We start from the raw sequence: 11,362 nt of genomic DNA, 5'->3' as shown, positions 1-11,362 counted from the left end.
ACTTGATGATCTCGGAGGCCTTTTCCAGCCTCAACAGCTCTGTGATTCTGCTGTACAGTAGCTGTAAGGAGAGATTTAGAAACTCTGGCCACCCTGGAAGCAGACCACAACAACCATGTGCAGTGACTTAACTGCATTAGTGGCAATTTACGGCTCAGCAGCAGCTCCGTGGTGCCATGTTCCCAGCCCCAGGCATAGCAGAGATGTTTGGGAACCGTTCGTGGTCAGGTCTCAGAGTGGCCTGTTGGTTTTGTTTTGTGAAGCTTTCCAGCCTGTGCTGAAAGCATGGTGGGTGCAAGAAATAGCGGCGTTAGGCAAAGGAGCGACTGGCTAACTCGGAAAAAAAGATTATCTACATGTTGGATGTTGCAGCAAGCAAGGTTCATGGACTGCCGCAGCCATTCGTGGGTACGGGTGGCAGCTTCTCACCATTTAGTTCCTTCTGGAAAGCGAAGAATTTTATTATTTTTGTAACTATACAACCATATTTTTTATACTAACATATATTTATGTAATAACTAATGTTACCATTTCCTACAAATGTTGCTTTGCTACTAGCATTTAAACCGCTATAGCTGTGAGAGTATTATAGTTCCTGGCATATTATTATATGCTCCTGTGGAAACAAGGGGATACTCAGGTTTAGCTGAAGCCACCTGTAGCCACATGGATGCCTTTGCCCTTCAGAGAGGTGGGCTCCATCCAGACGCCTCTGGTTGCGTTACGCTTTAGACAGTGAACCTGTATGGCTTGCAGGGAAAACTCTTGGGGTTTCGCTATGCTAACCTCTACCTGGGAGAAGTTTATGGGCCGTGGCGTTAGCGACAGATGTTGTTGGGATTAATTACAATATAAACATTGTGATTATCCCTCCATTCCTAACACTTCCCTGAACTATATGAAAACATCTGTAAGCTCTTAACAACACAATCACAGCACAATGTGGTCTTCTGTCTGAGGGACTGGCGGGCACTGGCAAAGTCGCATGGGCTTTCCCTCGGTGCCCTAAAGAGCATTTTGGTGCAAGGCTTGCTCTGGGATGTAGTTGATCCTTTCTCAGGATACTACTTTTAAACTGGTGTGTTTGGTATCTATATCTAATACCTGAGATGATTGCAGGTCTATATGTTATGATATATAACGAGGTGTCTTTTTTTTCTCTCCCCCCCCCCCCTCACCCTCAGAAATAGACGCAATAATTCGCTCTCATGAGGTCAAAAATAAAGACCTAGCCTGACTGGGCACTTTAAAAGCTAATTTAGAGGGAAAATGAAGCATGAAAGAAATAACATTAGGAAAAGGTAGATCATTCAAGTGATTATCTTTGTCGTACCATTTAGAATTAGCTTCCTATTAGCAGTTCTGAGCAGCATTTAATCATACCCGTTATTGTAGTCCTTTAATCAAGTGATCATTTTAAATTACTTACAGTACAAAGAGTTTTCCATCATGGTTTTGCGAAGCTTATATTTTTTATTCTGCATGAGTATAGTTAAGGCCAAAACAGGACAACTTGCTTGTGCAGGGTATCTTTCTCTGCCTTTAAAATATTTTTTCAGATATCTAACAATTCTTTTCTTTCACTTGGGAATCATCTAGATCTGTAACTCCTCTCCTCATGCTGTTCTCAAGAGGAAACATGTCTTTATAAACACTGTCCAGTAATCCCTTCTGATGTGATATTAAAAGGGGGCTTGCTCCTCTCCTTGCACCCGCTCCTCCCTCCTGTCCCACCCTTAACCTGCCCTTACATTGCCCACCTGTGAACAGGTGAGATGTGGACATCCAGCTTGCCCCTTGCTTCTCCAGAGGTTTCGGCCAGCCCCACAGCAGTGGGATCCCCGTCAGCCTCTCGTGACTAATGGCTAGTCATTACTCTTAAAAGTAATTCCGTCATATTTGAGGTGTTATTTGTTATGTCAGGAAGTCAGGCAGGCAGTGCGATTAAAAGTAATTCCGTCATATTTGAGGTGTTATATGTTATGTCAGGAAGTCAGGCAGGCAGAGAAGTCATCCTGCAGAGGAGGCCGCTTGTGCTAGGAAGGACGTTATGTGCTCGAAATGAGTGAATTGTTTGAAAAGATCTTAAAGTAATTGCAGTGTGGTGAAACATCAGTCGTTAGGTGTTAAGGTCAGCAAAGCTGAATGAAGGCTTGCTCTGTTTTACACAGTTAAAAAAAAAAAAAGCAGTCTGATCGCTGTGTGTAAAATGTCTTTAAAATATAACTTTTTCTTTCAAAAAATAATCAGAAGAAAAATATATTTACTCTACTTGGGTCATTCCCCTTCTCCAACAATCAGATCACCAGCCGAAAGAAAGATATTTCTTGAGAATCTATTTGGAATATTATTGCGCAAAACACACACACACTGGGGAGGATAAGTGGGGATAATATGCAACCTTCTATTTTTATTCTGGTATAGCCCAGTTGGAAGAATTTGTTAATTCACCCTCCACTATGATTCAGTCACTACTGGGACCTTAAATTCAACCTAATGCCATACGTGGGTGCCCATGAATCCCTTGACACCAGATGTCTTGGCAGAGCCGCTGTGGAGGTTTGCGTGTGCCGCAGGGTGCAGCCTTTGCCCCAAATAACACTTTATTCCTTGATCTTCTCAGCTGGTGACGGGAGTATGGGAAGGAGGATACAATTTCTTCTGTCAGGACACGCACAGTGGAGGAGAAGCTGATATGAAGGTAACGTAATCAAGACTTACGGTTAGTAACGTTTCAAATTGTCTGCTTTTGTGTTAAGTGGAGAGAAGAACAGTTTTGATTATGCAGATTTGGTTCAAACTAGATGATTTTTTTGCCTCCTTTTGCAATACAATGGACAATGCATTCTCATATATAATAGTTAATCTACGATATATTCATGCTTGGCGTTTCGGTGAGTAATTATCTGAAAATTTTCAAGTGTTCCCGGGTCAGAACCACTGTGTGTTGTGACTCTTCTTCTCGTTATGAGGTGTAGTGATGGTTTCTTCTGGTCACTGTTCAGATTTCTTTACGGATAGCTCTGTGGGACCAACTATGGTTGCGTATTTTCTTTTTTCTCCCGGGATACCCCAGGTGCACAGCAATAGCCTCATCAAAAAGTCTTTGTCGTCCTGTTTTTGGCTGTAGCTATGTGTTTGTACCTACATCTCCTACAGAGAGACTTGAGGCAGAAGCATTACAGAAGCTCTCTGCTGTGTCTTGAATCCAAGTAGTGCAGGACAGAACCTGGATTTTAATTACTTAGATAGCACAAGAGTTGAAAGCCTCCACCACGTGCAATGCTTCTAAAACTTGTTTCCTCCTTTCTAGATCATACGTGTCCTCTGGTGGTACTATTTCTCAAAACTCATTGAGTTCATGGATACCTTCTTTTTCATTTTGCGGAAAAATAATCATCAGATCACTGTTCTGCACGTTTACCACCATGCAACGATGCTGAACATTTGGTGGTTTGTTATGAACTGGGTGCCTTGTGGTCACTGTAAGTAATGGGGCTGTGGTGGGGAACACTTGCATCAGGGGCCTCATTCTGATTTTTCTTTGAGTCAGACCAAACAACTCTGGTACTTTCAGCTGCAGGAATTTTTCTGTTCCGTATTAAGCTGCTTTGCAGAACTGCAACTACTGCAGTTAGCTGCAGGAATTAAGCTGCCTGCAGAGCCTCTCGAGAAGGCATGCCTGTGTAGTTGGAAGGATTTGTGTGACAGTGTGACATTTATCAGCAGCAGTAGTCTGGGTCTGATACCAGTCAACCTTGCTTTCTCTTTCTGGCAGTGGTTGCAGACCCTCTAATGAAACACTACTGTTTTCCAAGTCAGGGCCAGAAGCTTGTTTCAGCTGCAAGATGGCTAGTCGTGACTCTTGTCCCTCTATCTGTCAAGTTCACTTGGAGCTGTTACTTTCCTAATTTAATCTCATTATACCATTAGCCGTAAAAAACTATTTCAATTAAAAACTTGTCCCCTGAGCGCTAATAAACTTGACCAAATGCATCTTAAGTAGATGATTTCCAGTTCTCTCTTGTCTAAATCCTGCTAAGCTCTGGCTATCTTGCTTTGATTCTTTTATTTCATTGCTTTTAGCTGGCATCTAGTTTCCTAACTGCATTAGTGTGGCTTAATTGTAGTTCAGATGTGCAGCTTATAGATACTGGCTTTGTTGAAAACTCATCCAAGAGAAACTTTTTCAAGTCCAGTGGATGTGAACTACTGGCGGTGCAGACCAAGAGGCAGGGTTGCTCAGGAGTCTGCTTTCTGAGCCAAACAACATAGAAACTCATATTTGTTTCGTGTTGTCAGCACAACAGTGAGTAATGCTGAACTATAAAAAGTGTGTGTCTGGAACCACATTCTCCTCCAGAGAAGTCAACCCCTGTTTATACAACAGTGAAAAGTGCAGATACTTAGAGTCTGTCTTGTGTTTGTGTGGTCTTGAAAATACTTTTGTGCAATTTCTAGTAACCTTTTTTTTTTCTTCTTCCTTTCCAAGCTTTATGTTCTGCTGGGTCATCACAGTTCTATGCAGTTTGATGTTAAGCTAAAAGTTTATTTAATGACTAAAGATGCTGTAAACAAGGACAAATAAGTGGCTAACTTGCAGTTTCAGAAGATATCTGTTACTGTAGGTTATAAATGACAGAATAGGCTCCTGCCTGGAAGGAAGTGAAATAAGCCTGAAATTTGATGGGTGAAGCTATTGATTGTTGGGCATGTTTACATCCTTCCTTTTTATTGGCTTCCTCAGTTTCCTTGAGAAGCTGAATGTAGATGTGAAAAAGAATAAATCGGGGAAACACAACCAGAAGGCTGGTATAAAGTGTGCACAGCTGCAAAGCAGCTCAGCCACTCCTTTGGGTAACCAGAAAAAAATCAGGTCAGGGGAAAAAAACCTTGCCTTTCTTCTAAAGGAAATCATATTTTAAATAAGAAACATTTTGAACTTGCTGGTTTTGTAGGTTCTGTGAAACAGTGTGTTCCTGGTAATGCAGTGTACTTTTCTTTTTCTTTTGCCCTTTTTTTAGCTTACTTTGGTGCCACACTGAACAGCTTTATCCATGTCCTCATGTACTCCTACTACGGATTGTCTGCAGTTCCAGCAATGCGTCCTTATCTGTGGTGGAAGAAGTACATCACTCAGGGGCAGCTGGTGAGTGATCAGCTCTTCAGTGCTTCAGCAGGCTTTTGTATTCATGCTGAGACACTCTTGGCTTTACCGAGTCAGAAAATTTTGTGAGGGGGTGGAGGAAGGGAGAGTGAAGGCTAGTGCCTTCTGCATCTTCAAGTGCCTAGATCACCTTGGACATCCAGCTTCTGCACCTCTGTTTGCTGCATTTTCAAGATAATGGGGAGCTGGGGACTGATGGTTTGCACAAATCAGTGCTGAGATCATCTTTCTCCACCTCCCCATGTCATGTAGCTGGGTGTATCAGGGAGTCGCAGCGCTAGGTTTTCTGGGTTTCGCTATGCAGGAAGGAGGGAGAAGCTTTTCTTCCAAGCCTGCTCGAGCCAGCGTGCTCTCCTCTGTGCTTGGTTGCTCAGGCTGATGTTGAGGTGACAAACCAGAAACCGACTGCAACACAGTCCACAGCTAACAAGGCCCTTCATTCTAGTCCTGTGGGACAATGGCTTCTCTGTCTCATGCATGCAGTTGCAAATGGTTTATTAAAAACTGTTCAATATTTCTGGTCTCCTTCTGCACTTTAAAAGGGCAGATTTTCTTTTCCCTTTTAGTTCTGTGTTGGACTTTGTATTGTCTTTGTCTGTGTTGCCGTTTGTATTGTTTCCTGTGTGTACAGTGCTGAAGCCTGAATGCTGTGTGCTGGAGGTGACAAGAGCAGTGCAGCTAAGCAGTATGGCACACGCTGTAGTGATGCTGCACAAGAACCAGGTTTCAGTGTGTATAACACCTCAGAACACCACAAGGAAAACATGCTTGGGTGTTCTGTCTTGCCCATTTTGTAGGTGGGGAAACTGAAGCCTAGAGATGGAATTTTGTTATTTCTCCCCCCTGACGCTCCCCCTGTTTAGCACCTTCTCAGAGCTGTGAGTAGGTTTAAGAGCATTGGCTGGTGATGATTGATAACATTGACTGCCAGCATTTCAGAGTGTGGATTCTCAAAATACTTTTTCCTGTTATTTTTGTCTTGTTTTGTTTTGTTTAACACTCTTGCTTTCTGAAGGATGGCTAAGTATTGTAGTGGTGGGGATCACTATTTGGGAGGGTGGGGAGGGTTGCTTTTTGGTGGGAGGTTATTTTTTGGAGTTTTTTCCTTCCAGATTTAGGCTCTATTCTTCATCCTGGTTGTCTTGAGTACTCCAGAGTGCAAGTGTGCTTTGGTTGCTCCCCTGGCTATTGTCATAGCTGCTTTCACTTCCCTGCCTGCCCTGCGTACATAGCTGTTAGGGCAGCAAAATAGCAGAGCAGAATGCAACAGTCTTTCCCTTTTTAAATAAACATTCCCTAATCTGGTAGCCTTTGTGCAAGGATGGATTTTCCCTAAGGCCCTCTGCAGCACTTAAGCCCAAACTCTTTTTCCAAAAGAGATAACCGAAGATTGTTAAACCCTGGTCCTCCTCCCCTCGTCCCCAGCTTCCCTGCAGCGTTTACCCCAAAAATTCTTCCACTGTGGCGATATATCGGGCAGTCCCGGTCTGTGGGAGAGGATTACAAGTTTTCTGTGTGCAGACCCAGTGACCTCAAATCTTATGCAACTGAAGCAGTGAGATGCAGATCTACTCTGTTAGGATGGTAGAGTCAAACCCCAATGAGCTCTCACTGGGAAGAAGGGGATCTGTATTCCTTAGCATGTTGATAAATTAATTCTACATTAAGTTACTCTAATGCTCTAAAATGGAACAATGTTAATCAAATAAAAACGCTTAAGCAACAGAATACCACGACTTGAATGTCTGCTAACTCAGTTTTATACTATTATTAAGACAGAGAATCAGAGAAGATAAATTCGTTTCACACACAGCATTACATATTTTTCACTTGTTTTGGAAATAAATAATGAAATTTTGGTCACTAATGTCTTATTTCCTCCTTTCATTCATTTTTTTTTTTCTTCCTCTCTCCCCAGACTCAGTTTGTCCTGACAATCTTCCAGACCAGCTGTGGTGTTGTTTGGCCATGTGCATTTCCTCAGGGGTGGCTGTATTTCCAGATTTTTTATATGATTTCTCTGATTATCCTCTTCACAAATTTCTATATTCAGGTAAAAGTAATATTGATCAACTCTCTGTAGCATTCTCCTGGCTGTATCTCATTGGATATCTGTTTACAGAAAGATATGCTTGAAATATCTTTTTGTTATCTTCCAGTAAGATGCATATGTTCCTAAAGTACTGTACTTGTTGGTCTGCCCTCCAGTTTTGAAAATTCTGATGTTTTGCATCCATAATTCAGAATAATTAGTGATTTTGATACGCAAACTGGCACAAAAAAATGTTTTACTAATGTGGTTTTAACTACAGATAAGGGAGAGGAAGAGTTTTATGAAGAAACAACTTTCCAGTCTGAAATAAACCATCAGCCTATGAAGCACACAAAGGAATTGTTCCTTAATGCTTTTTACAAGGGGAAATGCTTGGTTTATATCCAGGGTATCAGGTTGGGCTGGAAGGGACCTTTATAGGTCATCTAGTCCAACCGCCCTGCAGTGAGCAGGGACATCTTTAACTAGATCAGGTTGCTCAGAGCCCCATCCAGCCTGACCTTGAATGTTTCCAGGGATGGGGCCTCCACCACTTTTCTGGGCAACCTGTTCCAGTGTTTCAACACCCTCATAGTAAAGAACTTCTTCCTAACTTGTACTCTAAATCTACCCTGCTCTAGTTTAAAACCATTGCTCCTGGTCTTGTCACTACACACCCCGGTGAACAGTCCCTCCCCAGCTTTCTTGTAGACCCCTTCAAGTACTGGAAGGCTGCTATAAGGTCTCCGCAGAGCCCTCTCTTCTTCAGGCTGAACAACCTCAAATCCCAGCATACAGAAGTCTGGTTGTGGCTCACCTTTGCAGGCATTTGTTTGCATTTCCATATGGAAAACTGATGTTCTGAGTTGTGTTTTTAGAAAACTGATTTCATGTTTGAACAGATCCAGACGTGGAATGTGTTGTTCTGAGTAGTTAATAATCAGAACCTGCACAAAGATGTACCCGTCTTCAGAAAACCAAACCAACACAGCCTACTGCCCCCGAACAAGCAAACTCTTACATATTTTAAATGTCTCTTGAAAGATTCAAGTATTATAGGTCTGATAAGAGTGATTCTTGGGGGGAAACGTAGTAGGCTTCCCTCTTTGATCTTCTGGTACTTCTTAAAATAAGCCCCTTGGTTTATCTTACTTGCTTCCTATGAATGTGCTAATTAAAGGTAATAATATATTCCAAATATTGCTTGACTTCATCAATTTTACTCATAATTTAGCGATTACTCATTTAACTTTCTTTCACACACATACATTTTGGCAAACATGCTCTTGTCAGGCAACTGAGCCACTTTGACAAAGACTAATTCATTGCATTTTTTCACTGTCCAGAATTTCTTTTGGTGTCCCAACCCTTCCTGATCCTGTTAGGTTTTGGTTCCTGCACTGGCTGCTACAAATTCCTTTCACATTTCTGTCTCTGAACTTCCCCCAATGTTCTTGTTTACCCACTTCATGTTCTGGCTTTGTTTGAAACAGTCACCTGCAGTCCATCAAACCTGCTTCCTCACTTGTCATTTTGAATATATTCTTCTGCCTTAGCTCATAAAATCGCTTCCCTTGTTTCTGATTTACTGTTAGCATAACAGCCCTAACGCTACCATCACACTACCAAGGCTTTTTCTTTTCCAGTGAGCTGATTCTCTCGCTGTGATGAATGAAAGGCGTAGTATAGCCTCATACACAAAAGGTGGGAGGGCTGGTTAGACTCTGCCGCCAGCACGCGGTCTTTAAAAGTGGTGGATGCAAGTTTACTTTTGTGTTTCTAGACTCGCCGTGAGGAAGCAGTTATTTATATGTAAGCGAAACCATTTCTAGACTTACAACAAGAAGGCATCCTCGAGGAGGAAAGAGTATCAGAACGGCTCTACGGCCACTGTGAATGGGTACACAAACAGCTTTTCTTCCCTTGAGAACAATGTGAAACAAAGGAAACAAAGGAAGGATTGAAGACCAAACTGAAAAACCATTTTGATAACCCCAACAACAGAATCATCTGATTGTAAGCACAATAAGAGTTGTGCACTAATACTCTAACGGCTACTGTAACTATTCCTGCCTAGAATAGTGTGATTTATGTAGGACTTAACCAGTGCAAACACCCTAGAAACTATACAGAACATAAAAGTAGGTTAAAGTTTAAAAATAATTCTGGGCTGTCACTGACCCCGCTCTAGACTGTGGAAGGGAGTATTATCGTAGTATCCGACACTGCTGTTGCCTTACTAGTCAATATGATAGGTGCTGAATTAAAATTCACAATTTGAAAACACTGTAATCTAAACCTCCATTTTTTTACTATAGATCATGCATGTGATTGTAGAGGTAATTTGTACGACGCTGGTTTCGGTAGATAAACACACATGCCTTAAATTAAAAAGCAGGGCCCAAAGCTTATTACTGGTTTAAAAAATAGGTATGTTTCAACTTTTCTGTTGACTGACTTTTATTAAAAAGTCACTTGAATCCATTCATCATTTTGCTGTTCTGTATGTGATACACAATGTTACGTGTCTCTTATGCAATACAGTGAAATTGGAAATGGCACATTTAGTTTTGTATATTTGGCTTTAACTGACTAAACAGTCACGAACCAGATGGAAAAGTTATTTTACCTTTTTAATAGATCTTATTTTTTTATTTGAAGTATGTCACTAATGTAAAATTAATTGGCGCTTACACAGTCCAGTAAGAGTTAAATATTGTCTCTAAGGTTTAGAGTATATACAGGGTGAACCCATCTTTTCTTTTCTTTTTTTTTCTTATTTCTGAGAATTGTTAAATGCTGAATGAAGAGTGGTTTCTAATATGGAAACTGGCAGAATTTCAAGTATTATTACCATAGCCATATCCACATTTTAAGAGCTACTGTTGAAGTCTGTGGTGTATCTGAAAGTGTATTTAAAAACGAAGACAGAAAGATGCTTTTCTGATGGACTTGTCTGTGTTTAAGTTGGTATCAGTACTGTTCTTCATGTAGCATATGTTCTTTTTCAAAATGTGCCTGACACAAACGTGATTTTTCCCAAACAAGCAAAATTAAACAGTCTAAGTCATACCTAATGTTTTTTAAATCTTACTAGAATGTGCTGGAAATGTCTGTTCTGTAATGTGAGTTGTGTATATCACCGGTAATGTTTTGGCTTGTTATCTGAGGATTTGGTTTGAGTGCTTGTTAAAGTTACTCCTTGTAAAATCTTGTCTTGCACATATGAGGAGTCAGTTGTAAAGCCAGTACCTGTTGATGGTATTCTGCTGTCTGCCGTGGTGGAGTTTGGCTTATGAATATTTTCTTCATTAAGCTCTGAAAAATTGAATTGTGCAAGACATTCTGCTGGCTCAAGTTTAGCTGTTTGTTTTTTGATATTTATATAAATGCCAGTTTTACCATGTTTAATTTTTTTAATTAAATATTTTTTAAAAATTTTGCACATCTCTTAGGGAATTAATAAGTTCTCCTACTAGCCTTCTGGGTTTTCATTCCTTGTTTTGAAGGAGACAGTGTCTGTTATGTTTACATTATCAAAGCTTGTGCGTGTGTCTCCATTTCTAGGTACTGGTTTGCAGAGTCTTTACATAGCTCAGTACAGCAGCTATAATGTTCAAAATAGGCCATCTAAATGTGCTAGAAATAAACCCTTGGCTCATCTGAATATACCTACATTGTTAATGTTTGACATGGTTTAATCATTAAAACACTTTTGATGATCTCTGCCTGAATTCTGGTGGGTCTGTACAGATGTAATGCATTGCCCCATCCTGTGTCAGGCCAGGTAGGAGCTGTCGTGATGGAAGGGCAGCTGCAGATATTCAAAGAAGTTTCAGAACCCAGAGGTTTGGTAACAAATTCCTTTGGCTGTTACTAAATAGGGTTCCCTTGCTTGGATATAGGCATACTTGTCCCTGTGATGGATTAAACCTCCCGCTGGGATTACTGACTCACTGAATGAAGAGCAGCCTGAACGGCTCCAGGGCAGTGAGTGCCAGGAGCAAAGCTTAACGTGGCCGAGAGGGACTTTCTAACTCAGATAACCTGTCTGTAAAATGGGAATAATACCTCTTTCCAAAATGGGAGCATTTCTGCAGTTTTCTTATAGCTCCCCTTGCCCTTAAGTGATCATTTCTGAGCTCTCTCTGAGTGTTTAATCA

At 41.1% G+C, this 11,362-nt stretch overlaps 1 protein-coding gene across 1 annotated transcript; it reads left to right on the top strand.

Annotated features, from left to right (window-relative positions):
• Positions 1 to 2,622: 2,622 nt before the first annotated feature.
• ELOVL5 (ELOVL fatty acid elongase 5) lies at positions 2,623 to 10,933 on the top strand. The gene is made up of 5 exons (XM_009867348.1): positions 2,623 to 2,701; positions 3,314 to 3,485; positions 5,025 to 5,149; positions 7,086 to 7,220; positions 9,032 to 10,933. The coding sequence occupies exons 1-5, from the start codon at positions 2,696 to 2,698 to the stop codon at positions 9,161 to 9,163; spliced, it is 570 nt and encodes a 189-aa protein (XP_009865650.1). The 5' UTR covers positions 2,623 to 2,695; the 3' UTR covers positions 9,164 to 10,933.
• Positions 10,934 to 11,362: the final 429 nt, after the last annotated feature.

The sequence above is a fragment of the Apaloderma vittatum genome, unplaced genomic scaffold (genome assembly GCF_000703405.1).
Source record: "Apaloderma vittatum isolate BGI_N311 unplaced genomic scaffold, ASM70340v1 scaffold344, whole genome shotgun sequence".
NCBI lineage: Eukaryota > Metazoa > Chordata > Aves > Trogoniformes > Trogonidae > Apaloderma > Apaloderma vittatum.
This window is presented reverse-complemented; position numbering and strand designations above follow the sequence as displayed.